We start from the raw sequence: 17,049 nt of genomic DNA, 5'->3' as shown, positions 1-17,049 counted from the left end.
TGACATTGTTCCAGAGAGGCGTGTTACGGGCGGTTTCAGTGAAGCGCTGCGGAGCTTCTAGCCTGTCGGTGGAAACGCAGCGTGATTTTGGGCTCGGTGCTACAGGTCCGAGGCTATTAGCCCAGCCCTGGCTCGCAGTGGCCCGACAGTGGAAAAGCAGCTATACACAGCAAAATCCCCAGAGTTAAATCAACTCTGCTTAGAGTACATATGGTCCCTCTTTAAATAGTGTTAAAGTAACACTGAAACAGATTTAAAGTCAGTTGTAGTTTTTGTGTTTCTCTTAAGTTATTCTGCTTGTTAACATCAGGTGTTCATTACTAATGCTCAATCATCACTTAATTAATCGCTTAATTATCTCATTAACTTTAACTCTGCTTCAGTGTTACTTTAAAACTATTTAGAGAGGGACCATATGTACTCTGTGCAGTGTTGATTTAACTCTGGGGATTTTGCTGTGTAGGCGACGCACAGACATGGTCTGTGTCCTGGTTAAAATTGCTTATTTCTCTGGATTTAAACATTCTTGGAATCATCTGGGATAATGTAAGTACACAAGTCAACAAAATATATAACACTGTTCTAGTTGTTTTTGGATATTTTAATCCAAAAATCTTACATAGTGTGCTTTTAACATTTTGTTCTACTGAAAATGCTTATTAATGCATAAAAGTATTTATTTCTTTAAAAAAAAAAAATCTTCTGATGCCAAATTGTTGAATGGTAGTGTAGGTTACAGATTTCTTCATGAAATAGTAATAAAATATTCCACTTTCAAAAGGATTTATTTTCATTTTGACACCAATGTTTAACAGTGGTCTAAGGCAAGACACCATTATACAACAACAACCAAGAACAATGGTTCACAGGCCTACCGAGTCGATACATTCTGCTCAATACAAGTGTTTATTTATAATCAATGTGAATATAAAGCAAACAGCAATGAGTGACATTTGCTTTAATGAACAATAAAGATGCAGAACTGTAAAATCTGAAAGGAAAACAAAGTTATATATTCATATTTTCATTATATTCATAAATCACCTTCTTTATAATGATTGAAACAAGCTGACCAGCAGAATATGGAATGGACATAATGTCATGAATAAGAAAATAAATATAATCTTAAATAAAGTTTCTTCTCTCTTAATTGGCACTGATTGTCATCTATTCTACATACTGTATCTATACCCACATAATCATTGAGCTCATTTCATCCAACAACATTTCCTACACATGATTATATGACATCTTGCAAGCTCAAAAAACGGAATTTCTCAGAACAAACTATAAATTAAAACCAAAAATATTCAAATTCAAAGTATCAAACACTGGCACTTGCAAAACATTTATTTGGCTTTGAAAGGAAATTATTTTTCCAATACTGCATCTAGCTTTCAAATTTTGTAGGGCTAATGGAGTATAAAAATATGAGTATTAACAAACCTGATCCTGTTGCAAATTATTATTATTATTTTTTTTTTAAGAAAATGTGAGTGGCGTTTGCCTCACTCACTGCCATGATGATAAAGTGTTGTAGACGCCAGGCCATTGTTGCTCTATGATATAGACCTTAAGGCCCGTACATACCAAGAACGATAACTATAAAAGTAACTCTAACGTTAACTATATTTGCGTCCACACCAAGGAACTAAAACAGTCTGTTTATTGTAAGCTCACGCGCTGCAGTTTCAAAGTGTGTACAAGATGTTTTTGTTGTTCTTGTTGCATTTACACGGCTTTAACCAGCAGATGTCCTCAGCATGATATGTTTCGAGTGAATAGCTAGTGTAATCGATCTAATCTAACAATGAATTTAGCTGACGAAGTCAATATAGTGGAATAAAAACAACGTCTAGACTTTTTCACTGCAACGTCAAAGGAAGCAAGACAATGTTGTCGAAACTAGCTGGATACCTGAGGTAACTTTATTTTACACGGTTTGCTAGCCTGGCATAATAATCTCATCGTTAATACATCTCACAATTTATTCTGAGGGTATGACCGATTGTTTTCCATATATCCATTTTCTTCCTTGAAAAGGAGGTTTGAATTATCAAACATTGATGGCTTTTTCTGGACCTCGGCAATTAACTTCTCCGCGATGTTGTCTGCCATTTTAAATGCATGAGCCCTTAAATTAGAATGGATTCTGATTGGCTGTCAGTGTTTTATTGTTCAACAAAAAATCATTCTGAAAGTGATCCCAATGATATCGTTTCTCTATATTTCGCTACCGTTATAGCTGTGGTGTGGACAGTGCTATTCTTTCATATTTAGAACTATTTTTTATAACTATATCTTTATTGTTATCTTTATCGTTCTTGGTGTGAATGGGCCTTTAGTCAGGTTAGACGTCATTTTGAAATTAACGGATGAAAACAAGGCTGTGGGGAATAGACTACACTGACATGCACTGTATCAGGGTCTACTGAAAGTTTATTTTCCCCGGAAAGCTGAACAATCGGTAGCCTACTCTTTCCTCGCGATGGAGTTCTCGAGCTTTCCGTGTTTTCACTGTTATACAGTAGGGGGCGCTATCACACAACTTCTGAAAGAGTACAGAATCTCTGACTCAAAACACAGACGGAAAAAGAACCAGAAACAAGTGACAAAAGCGTTGTAGTCCTTGAAAAAAAGCTTTTTTTCCCCAATATGTTGTTTTTATAATGAAACACCCAGATTCAAGTGCTGATAAAAAAAATGCATGAAGCTAGAATAAAACAAGTTTTTTTTGTTTAAAATCAGAGGTTCAGATATTCATACAACAATATATTCTGGGGGCCATTACATTTTTGTGAAAAAGATCAAAAACGCTGACGGTGACTGGCAACTTTTTTTTTTAAATGTTGGTGGAGAAAGAGTTAAACAACAGTACAATCTATTGAACACACTGTATTTCTATCCTTCACAGCCTCATTTTCATTCCTGTCAAAAATTAAATATGCCGCTACCCTGATTAAGGTCTATTACCCTCGAGAGGGCTTGAGTCCCTCAAATTCAATAAGTCTGATCATTTAAAACAGTAATAGCACATCTCTTCTCAACAATGATTGGAGGAATCTTTCATGTACAAGGAGCGAGTTCTGCACAAAAGTCTAACAATTAAGTTTAAGGACTTCTTCAAAACCTTAACCCTAAATATGAGCGATTAATAATAGTCATCACTGCCTTAGCAAGCACCACCAATAAACATGACATGAAACATGCTCTGTGCTTCACATGACTTCATGAACTTATTAGCAACACCCACCATGTTTAAACACACGCAGGATCATCAAACATGAGCAGCGACACGAGTGTTGTGTGGGTCCTACAGAAAATAGAGACTAAAACACTTTACAAATCTCAGTTGTTTACAGTTTTGACAAAATGCCAGGTATTTCATTTTCCTGTTAGAGACTATTAACTTATAGTATTTCTAGTAAAAAGTGTCTTGATCCAGAATGCCTGATTGTTTCGATTTCCAAAGATATTCCAAACTACAAAGATTTATTTAAAAACGTGTATAATGTAAAAGAACGACCATTTTCATGTCTTCCATCGGCCACATTTTCTATTCCATCTAGAAGTGACACTTCTCGACACCTCTGCGATATTAAAAGGTGGTGGACGGCACGACACTGTGAATATCCATGCAGAAACACATACACTGACACGCTTATACTCTCACTCAGCTAACCATGTAAACAGTGAGACGGCACGCCACGTGTCCTAAGGCTAAGTAGTCATGGTACAAAATTTCACGAGCTACTAATAGATTACGATATCGGAGCACGTAGTAGAGCCCTGTAGACGACGTCAAAACCTGGAGGAGGTCGCAATGGAGACGAAAAGACAAGATGCGGAGTGGAAAGGGAGATACAGAGAAAGGGAAGGAGATGTCGAGGAGACGAGAAATTTTACCATGTAGGATAAATCCTAGAAAGCCCTAGACAACAAATATGCTAGGATTCCTACCACAAGTACAGTCATGATACAATACTTGACACAAATCAGACTAAAGATCAGATAGAATCCATGCATTCATTGTTTAAAGTCAACATGAAATCAAAACTGATGCTTTCTTAATGCACATTTCTGGTCTGTACAGGTATTCGCACTGACAGCGATTTGACAGCTCAGTCATTCAATGAAAACGCTGTCAGTGCAACAAAGTTGAGCAACTTCTACTACAATAATCTAACAGCACAGCAACTTGGCCACCTCTAGCAATTCAATCAAAGTTAGCATGAACGCACCTTAAAGTCAGCATGAAATCAAAATTATTAGAATATTGCAGTACTTATTATAGGCGATTTTTCCGTGCGCATAATCGATTAAAAAAACATTAACTAATTAATTGCACATTTTTTCCATAATTAATCAACATTACAGTATAATAACTAAAAGCTATCAATTTCAACATTTGTCTTAAAAATATAACTTTTAATTTAAGTGAACTTAAAAAAATCTTCCCATAAACCCATTATAATAAATGTCATATTTACCTGTGGCATGTAGGAAATATACAGAAATTGTCAAAGTTGTCAAACACATTACAGTCTTCACTGCATAAATTATAAATGAAATATAGATTAATCCTTATTAAAGCTACAATTTTCTCTGTTATCTTTGTTCTTTGATGAACATTAATGAGAGACATCACACCAACTGTTTTATTAGGCTGCTGTCACTTTAAGAGCTGCCGCTGCCGAACATGACATGGATCTGACGCGCATCTCATTTTCTCACAACTCTTTAAGTTCATTTAAGATGTTATGTAACTAATTTAAGACTGCTCTTATGAGGATACTCAACAAAACGGGCATTCTGGCATAATTCTGTTTGCATTGTTTGTGCGAAAGAGAACTCGATACTGGAGCGCATCTTTCTGTCACACAGACACGACATTCACAGACAGCGCTTTCTCGTTTGTCTTGTGGCGCTTGAATGGTTTAAAAGCGTTTGCGTGAATCAAATAATGTAATGCTAGCCAAATTATGATGGAAAAAATGGATGCTGCATTAATTGTGTTAAAATTTTTTAACACGATTAAACTGAAAAAAATTAATCGCATGCATCAACGTGCTAATTTTGACTAATTTTCTCCATAATCTTTAATCAAAATAACATCCCCTCCCTCTCGCAGCAACATCTCTGATGATGTGTTTACTGGGTGAGGGCGGGGCAACCTGTCACTCACATGAGATCGACCAATAGCAAACCACAACCATCCAATCAATTCCCCATGGACAAAATCAAGCCCTGCCCTACATTTTTTCATGTTCGAAAAGAGGTTTCTCCCAGAATTAGTATGCCAACTTCCATTTCATGCCAACTATAAGAGGCAGCTCACAGAGAATGTGTTTTTGCATTCCACTGGCTTCTTTACCATTGTTTCTCTGTGTAAACATGCACTATACGGATGTTTTTGAGAGTTGCACTCACCTCTTTTGCAGCAACTCACGATTGACAAAGAATTCTAAAAACACAGTGCCGAAGTTAAAAGTTTTAAAAATTGTGTCTCTAGACCTTGCGTTTTCTTTTTCATTCCTCTGCCCATTTTAAATGTAAAAATGCATTCTGCGTGAACCAGCCCTTATAGCGATGAGCGTTACTTTTCAAAAATATTTGTCTTTGTATTCTTCTATCAACGTGCAATAATTCAATCTTAAATAAATTAATCTTTCTTTTTTGGTTGATGTCACAAAGCTCCAGTCACTTGGCTTCACTCCGGTTCGTAGCAGCCACTTTTCATAATTCAATCACTTCCTGACTGATAAAATGAAGTCCCGGCCTGCATTTCTTTCATTGGCTATCCTTTTGAAAAACATGATGCAAATGTGGCTTGTGAGCGGCATTTCATGTTGACTTTAAACTGGCAGGTCAAAGAGCTGGACATCGCTTTTAAATTATTTTCGAGAACATTAACCACAGGAACATGACGGCACAGCAGTCACAACTCTGAGAGCAAAAGATTTCATCATTGTCCTATAATATCATAAAATGCTAACAGTTGGTTAAACCGGTAATCGACATGAATAATATACAAACTGTACTTTACCGAGTGCTTTTATATGCATCTGCCTTTCAAGGACCTGAGGAGATTATGGTAAATATATGCAATTGCAGAGCATGTGTATTGTTCTTAAACACAATTTACCTTTCCCTGTCACAATAAGGTGATGACAACAGCATTTCACCTTTAGCAGGTCATTCCCAATGTCCTCTGGCAGGAAGTCAAAGTCACGATCACTGCTCCAAACCCTAGTCAGCTGCCTCGCTCTCTACTATCTACATAGGCAGCTACCTTACAAGGCAGCATCCTAACTGAAATGTAGAATTATTAGTAACTTTGTTAATGCACTATTTGCTATAAGAAACTTGACTAATGCTTAAAACTGATTCTAAGGCCCAGTTTCCACCTGGTATTAAGATGCGTTTTGGTTGATCGGATCACAAGTGGACAAGGGAGACACATTCCCGTTTACACCTGGTGTTTTAATGGTGTCACTTTCCACCACTTCTGTCCTGATTTCTTCAAGGGGAGGGTCTATGGGCGGGTAAATGTATGTTTTTTTTTTTCAGATCTTTCAATCTAATGAACAAAATTAGCTCATGCAATTTACATATGAATGCACACGGAGATGACGGAAAGACCATCAGCTTTTGTTTCTGCTCTGACAGCCACAAGACCGGCCGAACGCTGTGAGTGCATGTTAGAAATCAGGAATGGTGAAAGAACATTGTGCTTGGTACATTTTTTTGTCTTCAAACCAAACTTGGGTCTCCAGTCGACAAAGTTTAAATCTGGTTAGCGCGCTTCTCATAATGTTTATGCATTAGGTCAGTAGGTGGAGAGTGTTGTGGTCTTTTGTGGCTGTTCGAACGCATTCGACCACATGAGCGTCTACACTACGAAAGCAATCCGGTCTAATGTGTTTTCAACTACCTCTGGAAGTGGTTGAAAGTGGACAAACTCAAAACGTTTTACACCCCGTTTACACCTGTGTTTAACGTCGTCCACTTGTGATCAGATCTACCAAAATGCTTCTTAATACCAGGTGGAAACAGAGCCCAAGAGTCTAAAGTTATTCCGATGTACCAAATTAAGTAGCATGCACAAAGGTTGTCTTAAATAGTCAATGAGATCGAGCAATTTATCTTCATTGTTTTCAGAATGTAATAATATTTTATTTTATCAGTATTTCTCACAGTGCATTCTGGGAATACCCTATCCTTTCCCAAAACAAGGGGTGCATTTAAGTTCACTTTTTTTATGCCCTTCCCTCACCAACTTCCCTCCGTCTCATTCACTCGGATGTACGTCATTGCTTGCAGTGCCAACTACTGGCGGAACCCTTGCAACGGGTTTAAATGGAACACCCTAAGCCCTTGGAATCTGCTATGGAGCCCGCCATGCAAGTTGCTATTGTGACGTCATAATCGTGTTGCATTGTGGTCTATGGATCTGCCTGAAGTGTGCATATGAGTAGACTCGCTCCCTCTGTCGAGGGGTCGAGGGTCTGTCCAAATTACTTCCCTCGCCCACTTGACGAAGTTGAACGCACGTCAAAATTGCAGTGGGGATCTCCCCGAGGGGAAGTCCTTAGGGAAGTTCACAAGTGTATGTCTAAAAGTGGAGTCAAACGCAGCCAAGGTATTTCAAGAAAGCATCTGGGAGTCGGGAGGATGTCTATAGTAAATGCTGCACTTAAAGACGCCGCTGTCGGCTGCTTCAGAGTTCCTATTCCCAGTGCGAATGCAACCAGGAACATGGCCCGGGGGAGAAATTAGTTCTCTGGGAACTATCGTAGTGGCTAGTTCCTATAACTGAGTTCCTAGAACTATTTGGTGCGAAAGCCCCTTATGATGCCTAGATAGGCAGCTCACTAGAGTTTGGAACAGAGCACTGGAAATCATACAGAGGATCTGCTCCAATAAATCCAATAAGAACCAGAATTGTTGTCCCTTGTGCATTTAACCCTGGTTAATTTTGGAAAAAACTTCCATATGTATCAATTAAAAGCATTAATATTGTGCAAGTATATCTACACTATTAAAAATAAAGGTTCTTTATTGGCATTGATGGTTCCATGGAACCTTTCAATTACATAAAGGTTCTTCAATTTGGAATAAGGTTCTTTAGATTTAAACAATAAATTAACAAATGGTTCTTTTAAGAACTGTTCACTGAAAGTTTTTCTGGGGAACCCAAAATGGTTCTTTGCTGTGTTTGCTGTGAAAAACGCCATTTTGAACCTTTATTTTTAAGAGTGTAGGATTATTTATTAGTGTTTAAGGTTTTGTCTTGTGCAGTCGGAGAGACAGAAAGAAGAATATGAATAGTATGACTACACAGAACAGTAGTTTGCCCTCATGTATTTGCTGGAGGGAGCCACATACTAAACGCTTACTGCTGCCCTGCAACATATTATACAACATCTCCGAACAACATCATAGGACAGTAAATCTACAACGACATCACAGACCCAACAGAAACCTGCAACCCCAGCCTTGAGCTGATATAATCCTCCAGAGAAGGTGGTGTGCTCATCTAAGGTTCCTCTGGCTTGGTTGCATCTTTTCCTGAGTTAGAGCTGTCATCCGTAGCGACAGGGTCATCAGAGGACTCGACAGTACCACCACCCTGCCTGCTAGAGCTGGAATGTGCCACGGTGGTGTCTTTAGAGTGCGGTTGGTACGGGTTTGCCGTCTGCCCTTCGGTGTGTCTGAAGCTCCAGCTGCTGCTCTGCTGCTCCTCAGTCTCAGGGCTGGAGTCACAGGAGTCGCCCTTCTTTACCTCATCATCAGACGTGAAGTCGGAGCTGTCAGACGGACTTAGACCAGCGGCAGGTGGAGGCTGGCAGTTGAATCTATTAAAGGAGGAGAAACATATTAACTGGAAAGCATCATCAACTTCTTAATTAAAAAAAAAAAAAAAATCAGTGTTATTTTAGTATTTATTCATTTTGGAGACAAAAACTTAAAGAGGGACCTATTATGATGTCCCCGAAAGTGTGTGTGTGTGTGTGTGTGTGTGTTAGGTTTTAGCTCAAAATACCCTACAGAACATTTTTTATAGCATGTTAAAATTGCCACTTTTTGGGGGTGAGCAAAAACGCAATTTTTTTTCTGCGTGTCCCTTTAAATGCAAATGAGTTGGTGCTCCCAGCCCCTTCTCTAGAAGAGGGCGGAGCTTCAAGAGCTCATGCTCTAGCATACCGGCAACAACAAAACAGGACAATCTCACACACTGAAAATTAGAGATGCACCGATATTAAATTTCTATACCGATAGCCGATTATTCAGAATGATATCGGCCGATGCCGATGCCGATACCGATAGTTTGGTTTTTCTTAAGGAAAAAAAATCTCTCCCAAATAATGTTGCAAACTATACAGGGAACCCTCTCATTTGGTACACTACAATATTAGAGGTTACAATTAACAACAGAGGCAATATATTCAGCTGCTGTTTATTTTCAGATATAATAATTACACTCAAATAAAAATTTAAATGTTTGTATAAAAGTATCACATAAGGTAGTTTTCATAAGCACTTGTTGTCTTCATGGCAAATTTACACAAACATATAATTAACAGTAAATAAGCTCCTCTCTAGTGTTATATATATATATATATATATATATATATAGATAGCTAAGGAGCTGTGAACATTGGAAAACATTCCTGAGGTAAATTTGACATGATGTGACATATTGTTCACAAGCTGTTTTATTGACGTCTTTCCGCGGTTGAAACACAAATAAAGTGATTACATGAGACATGATACATTCCGGTAAGTTGTACTATATCTTTCAACATACCTTTGATGTTCATTCATGTTTTTCGAGATATAACTTGTATTGAAGAGGAAGAAAAGACTCGCGCTCCGCACTGCCGCCTGAACTGAGGCGTTACAGCGATCTGACACGACACGTTTAAGAGCGCCAAAACACCATTTATTGTTTGAATTTCATGATAAAATTGACAGAATTTGAAAACTGAAACTTTTATTATTATCAGAAGTAACAAAGCACAAAGCTTTTGCGATTATTGGATGGGAGGCGCTACAAATAATATTTGATGTAGGGAAAAAAAAAACGCAGACCTGGCAACCCTGGCTTGAACTACAGGTGATTCATAGGGTCAGAAAGAGCCTGCTTTAACGTCACTATTTTTAAACTGTTAATGCATTAAAATTCAACACAAGAGTGATTTTTCTTCACGCACAGTATGTATGAGTTGCAGTCTGACACGTTTTTCCGCACTCTTTTGATTGACAGGATATGATCAGTTTTCAAACAGTGGCCGATAGTGATAATAATAGCTTTTATCGGCCGATACCGATTGTTGGTCAATACATCGGTGCATCTATACTGAAAATATCAGAAACTGTCAGTAGTGGTGTTCAGCCTTATATGTTCAGTCATCTGTCATCTGACCGTACTGTGCAGACGGTGAGCATGGTGGGATAAAAATAACAACATAGCTCTGGTCTCCTGGTGCCTTCACGTGCTATCAGAAATGTCATAATTCCCTTCTGAAGTCGTGAATATGAGCTCATCGCATTCAAGTGGGCGAATTCAAAGGGCGTTCATGCACTTTTTAACTAGGAAACTTATATTTACGATAATTCTGATAGCATCTGAGGGCAGCATCAGTGAAAACAGGCAGAGACAATGGAAGCTTTAGCAACATTAGCCATACAGAGTGCCAACAAACGCAATTTGGAAGGACTCACAACATATGACGAAAATGAAATTTAACCAAGATGTCCTCAGTGACTCAGATGGTGGGAGTCTATGGAGACTCTTATGTGCATTAGTACATCCCAAAACACAACATTTGTAATGCCTTTTTGGTGCAGACATTGTACAACTACAGCTGCTACAGCGAGGATACAGAAATGGCGGACTCTGTGCTTCTCACTCAGGGCTGTGTCTATGCTAAAAAGGCAGATGGTCACCGGCTGTGGGTGGGGCTTCTCCCTACAATGACGTCACTGTAGGGGGGAATCTGAATCAGCATGGTTGAAGAGACTGCTTTTGATTTATGGGAATTATAAAAAAATGAGTAAGTGGATGTTTAACATTATAGGCTGGTTGTTCTCACACACTGCGGTCACATCGGTGTTCAAACACATTGCATAAAAGGTCCTCTTTAAACCGAGCATTTCAGACTGAAGCTACATTTACATGGACACCTTTTGTTTCAATCGGAATGAAATCCGAAAGTAGTGTTTACATGAACGCTAAATAAAGCGATCGGGTTGATGTGCGCACTTATATGTCACAAGCTTCAAACTAGAATTGATATTTTGACATGCGCACACTGCATGAATATAGATTCCTGCTGCTTGCACATACTAACCATTCTCCTACATTGCTTCTTTTCTTTGTTTTAAAGAGCAGACTTAATATTTATCTATTTCAGGTCCTAATTTAGGAGACAACGAGCACATGAAGCTTGCATGTGCCGTGCTGCTTATATTCAATCAGTAATAACGCCCATTCCCATGCCCAAAACAAGGCGTCTGTGGATGAGAGTCTGAAACAAGGACTGGTGAGCTGACAGACGATGAGTGGAAGGAGAATTTTAGACACAACAGTCATTTATGACACTTTATTCAACAACAGCAGCTTGTTTCACACGTCATACATCATTATGCCATTTTTACGTCATTGCACATGCGCAGTACTTTCCCGTTTTGGTTTTCAATCCTACTTCAATTTAATCCTAATTTCAAGTGTTTATGTGCCCTCTTGATCTGATTAGAAAAGGTTTAAACCACCCCTTACAATCCGAATGAAATTTTAATTGGATTTGGCCAATTCATTAATAATGACATGGTTACATGTGAATTTTTTATTCCGACTGTGTTACTAGTCCGATTACAATCAGATTATTAGGGTCCATGTAAACTCACTGATTCAGGTACTTGAGAACAGTTTTATGGTGCAAAGCAAGTACATGCTGGAATTAAAAGCAAAAGAGATTATCTACCTGGAATGGCTCGGTGACGCCCACAATGGAGCTCATATTGTTGCTATAGTAAGCCAGTATGAAGTCCCCAGAATCCTTTGGCAATTCTTCCTCGGTAAAAATCACCTGGAGATTGCAAATCAAAACCTCCTAATTAAAATTCACAAGCTTCTATGTGTAGCTTAATGAACACAAGTGAGTTTCTCATGCAACTAAATGGATGTGTGATTTGTCCTTACTTCGTGCTCCTGTCTCAGGAAATCAGACTCTTCCTGTTTGGCCCAAGTGTAACCCACATAGTCCTTATGGTGCTTAAACCCAACCTGTGAAATCAATTTTATAAGTGACAATAAAGATATTTGTATAAATTCTTTTAATTATCTTACTCCTACATCTTTAGATGCTCAGAAGTGAAGAAATGATTGAAATAACCTTGTAAAGCCCAATCCAGTCCCAAGAGCTTCGAGGAAAGCTGGGCACCACCTTGAATTTGGCCACTGCATCTGATATCTCTCTCCATTCATCCTCTACAAGGAGTGTAACTAAAGGCATGTCCACCTTATATGGGAACTGCAAGGACATCACATGTTAAACACAATGCACAAACCAGCTATGAAAGATGCTCTCAATAAGTGTAGACAGTGTGAAACGACCACCTTGTGTTAAAACATGAACATTAGCTGAACCAACATGAAAAAATACCATTTGAGCTAAAGAACTGTAACATCAAGAAGTGTTAGTGTGCTGACCTGCAGAGTGAAAATCGAGGAGACAGGCTTGTGGTCGCTGACGGTGTATTCCATGTGACTGCGGTAAAAATGCTGCGACACACGGATTCCGCTGGTTAGTCCCGACATGGAGCTGCGCCTCGACACGCTGTTGCTGACCTGAGCCATCGGCCTCAACCGCCAAAGAATACGATCAGTCCACGCTGGCTTACGTTTTTTACCACTAAGAAAGATAAAGATTCACTTAAATAACAATGCGATAATAATATTATAGCAGGAACTGAATACTACAGATCGACAGGAATGAGAAATTGAAGTTTACTTGATCATTTTGGAGGAAAACAGATATACTATCAGACTCAAAGTTTTAGACCTCGAAACTCCCTTTCCAGTCCAACAAGAACTTGCAGCTGCAAAACAGCTTGTTCTGACAGCAAACCTGCATCTTGTGCCTGAATATTGTTACTCATTTTTGCTTGCAAAGAGATTAGCCAATCATAGCAGAATGTTATGTTTAATTCTAAGGTGTGTTAAAATGTTAGTATACTGTATGTATGTGGGGGAAAAAATGACCCCTTTAAATCCTTTAGTCCCTTGGAATCTGTTTAGAAGCATGATGTCAAAAGAAGTATTTATGGACCTAAATGTTTAAATTCCATTTTACCTGGTATCATATGTGTCTGTGCCCACATCAAACTTGTACGTAGGAGGGAATTTAATTGGCCCCTCGTGGAAGCCTTCAAGCACAGTCTCACTGCCTTTAGCCATGTTCAGCTGCGAGATGGAGAGATTGAGAAGCACCAAAGACAAAGATACATATACTGTCAGTATAAATAATACTAGCACATGGAAGAATGGAGAAACAAAACAGTTGCTCCTTCTTCAATGGCATTTAATATTTTCATAATATTTACATCATGTCATGTATAGAAACGTGATCTTTGACTTTTAGAGGGAGCAAAGGTCAGAGGTTCTTCATGCATTTCTCACCTGGTCTTTTTCCCACAGTATGGACAGTTTGTTGTTGTCAATAGCTCCTTTCACGACTTGCATCTCAAGGTCCTCAATTCGGAAGTTCAGGTCTCCAAACCAGAAAACCACACTGCAAACATTTGTCCATGAGTCACATGATACAGTTTTCAATATCAATTTCAAGGTCACAAATTGGCAACCAATAGTTAAAAATTGTCATGAGAGCCCAATCTTTTGTCATTGACTTGGCTGTGATTCGAATTAAACTCTATGGTATTTATTTACTAGTACATTTATCTGTACTAGTAAATTATGGCCATGCTATCAAGGGCAAGTTGCATGACATGAAAATCATGAACAGAATTAGTAAAAGAAAAAATGAAAGTGTTTTATTGTTTTTTTTGTAAGATAAAAAAAAAAAGGTACTGTGTTGGGTCAAAAATGTCCAATATTAAATCTGATACTTGAAGACTGAGAAACACTTCCCTTGAGGAAACTAAAGTACAACAGCACCATCTGTTGGTCAGATGCATAATTATGAGTTACTAAATGTGCAAAGAGTTGATTTACATGTTCATTGTGTGACCCTGATGGTTTCACTCACAATAATAACATCAATGTGTGTTTATACTTTGTTAATTAGTGTGTGTGCGCGTGTGTGGGTGTGTGTGTGTGTGTGTGTGTAAGTCTTACTCGTGATCCAGGACGCCCATGGCAGCTTGTCCTTCAAACTGTTGCTGCTGCAGGATGCTTTCGAAGTCCTCCATGCGCTGGTCTGAGTTCTCCATGTGTGCGGGCAGATGACAGTTCAAGAAACAGATCGAATGGCCAAACACAGTCATGCGAGCGCTGACGCCCCCTTTATTCCCCTGCAGAGTGTGAGAAATAAATTTGTTTTTGTTTTTGTTTCTGTGCAGCCAACGACAGAACAGTTAGCATGCTTTACTCGAACTTTTGCCATGGCGTTAGAACTGGTACACCGTTTTCACTTGCGAAAACAAAATGGCGGCGCCGGAAGTGGAAACGTGCAGATTAAGGGGCGGTAATATTATAATAAGATCCCCTTCCTACATCACTAGGGGAGCGAAATCTGAGCGGCTCATTTTTTTATATGTTTGCAAAGAAAGTTTTGCCAAAACAAAGTTACTGGGTTGTCCTTTTTCACGTTTTATGGGTTGGTAGATGCACCGGGGACCCGATTATAGCACTTAAACATGAAAAAAGTCATATTTTCATGATATGTCCCCTTTAAATATTGCAAGCTCTACACCCTTTTTGTAACTGAAGGCATTAAGGCACACAAGGATTGGTGGATGTGCAGAATCTTGTAATGTACGTGCATTTAATTTCGATGTAAACCTGCAGGGCTTTCCACTCAAAACTTGACACAGGCAAGCAGAACAGAAATGGTAACTAATTAATCAAAATATGGAACAGGTGTGTGGTAACCATGGCAATCAGTCATTAGAACTGAGACCTCGGGGCAGAAGAGTGCTGAAACTGGTGTGCTGAATTATGAGAGAAACTGAGAGAATGTCGGAATTTTTCAGTATATTATCTGTAAAATATATTATGTTATCAAGTTGGTGAAATATATCAGTTGCCTAATTGCAGCTATTAAATTAACCACAAACACACCTCCCAGTTTTACATGTATTTACAGTATTTAGTCATACAGAGGCCTGAACACTTAAGCCAGTTAAACATTTTTATGTGCGACTTACATGATTTTATTTACAGAAAATAATTCATTTAATTTAATTATTAAAATTCCACTATTACTTTAAGCTCTCATTAAAATTCTTTATCAGTGATTTAAAAGAGATTATCAGAGAAAATATTCCTTTCCAATTTTAAAGACTTCAAGACAAATCTGTTTATAGAAATTTATGCTCAATGAATTCATGATGAATGTGACCTGGAGTTTACTTTATAACTTATTAATACCCAGGGGGAAAAACCGGCTTCACGCACTTTGTTCTAAAGTTGGACACTGTTATTCTTGCTGTGAGAGGTTAGTTTATCATTACGATGGCATCATTTTATATTCATTAGGTGTTCAGCACATTATTAATATTTCAGCAACACACTGCATGAGATATTTGACAACCCTGTTAACAGGTTCCTGTAACCTTTCATATCTGCACATGAGGATTCAGTGCCTATTCCACATATCAGCTGAGAGATATTCTGATGCAGAAGCGTGGCATTCCCCTGAATAACTTTAGAAAAGGAAAATATGAGATTGCACACAGTCATGAAAAGGGCAGATAACATACCCAGATTCCGCCAAGCCCGGTGCGAGTGGTCTGTGTCTGAATGCCTCTCAGGAAAGGCAGGTGATAGTACTTGGCAAAGACCAGCAGCAGCATTCCCTGCATCCTCTGAGACGTGACCTACAGAGAGCGGACAGGAGATAAACAGACTGAAAATGAGTTGGGAGAAACTGACAGATTTCCTGCGTCAGGTTTATTCATTGACTTGAAACGGAGCCGGGTATATAAAAACACACAACCTAAATGAGTACTAAATAATCACTCGCTCTCTAATGTTAGAGAACGAGAGAAAATTTGACAGGGTGCGTATGGAATACAACCAGGGCCTAAAATTAAATTGAAATTGAAAGCTGCATCTCAGACAGCGCACGATTACTAAACTGAGCTCTCTTTCACATCTTTTTGCACTTGAGCAGACAAATTCACACAAAATTATGTCAAAAAAATAGCAAGTATCCTAGTAAACACAGTCGGTTATATCTTAAGTGAATGTAAACAATTGAGAAAGTAAACGCATGTGTACAATATCAGTATATTAGATCCGTGCATTCACTCTTAAAGTGACAGCAGCCTAATATTCCTGCTTATTTGTTTTTATTTTATTAATGACTATTTATTTGTCTTTAATAATGTTTTAAAGGTGCAATATGTAAGAATTTTGCAGTAAAATATCCAAAAACCACTAGGCCAGTGTTATATATTTTGTTCACTTGAGTACTTACAATATCCCAAATGTTTACAACTATTTGTAAATCGTGAGAAAATTGCAATTTTAATCAAGGCTTGTGAGGAGTCGCCTGTCAATTGCGTCATACCCGCGTTACCCTCGGTTTCCGGTATTATTTTGTAGAAACCATGGAAACACCAAAGACACTTTAATATTTACATGTTTTAAAAGACAAGGAAACAACTGTTTGGTTACATTTATAGACAGAAAACTAATTATTGTTATATAGCTCAACACGTTTAGTCTTATTGTTTAAATCTAATTTTCTTGATTTTTTGCGAGTACCATGCTTTACCATGCCTCAGAGAAAAACACTATTTTGTGAAGTGGCTAACATAGCATAATCAGATGCAGCTTTATTTTTAGTAACAGTAATT

The 17,049-nt window shown here is 38.3% G+C and overlaps 1 protein-coding gene across 1 annotated transcript in view; it reads right to left on the bottom strand.

Annotated features, from left to right (window-relative positions):
* Positions 1-766: 766 nt before the first annotated feature.
* The window catches only part of inpp5jb (inositol polyphosphate-5-phosphatase Jb), a 35,238-nt gene continuing 18,955 nt past the window's right edge, over positions 767-17,049 (bottom strand). Inside the window, 10 exon segments of the mRNA XM_051895021.1 lie at positions 767-8,836; positions 8,838-8,858; positions 11,991-12,095; positions 12,209-12,292; positions 12,402-12,539; positions 12,719-12,920; positions 13,362-13,471; positions 13,688-13,799; positions 14,363-14,538; positions 15,949-16,065. Of these exon segments, the coding sequence (XP_051750981.1) occupies positions 8,540-8,836; positions 8,838-8,858; positions 11,991-12,095; positions 12,209-12,292; positions 12,402-12,539; positions 12,719-12,920; positions 13,362-13,471; positions 13,688-13,799; positions 14,363-14,538; positions 15,949-16,065 (1,362 nt within the window). The 3' untranslated portion in view covers positions 767-8,539.

This window comes from Ctenopharyngodon idella, chromosome 5 (assembly GCF_019924925.1).
Source record: "Ctenopharyngodon idella isolate HZGC_01 chromosome 5, HZGC01, whole genome shotgun sequence".
Taxonomy (NCBI): domain Eukaryota; kingdom Metazoa; phylum Chordata; class Actinopteri; order Cypriniformes; family Xenocyprididae; genus Ctenopharyngodon; species Ctenopharyngodon idella.
The sequence above is the reverse complement of the archived record's forward strand: the minus strand, read 5'-3'. Positions and strand labels throughout refer to the sequence as shown.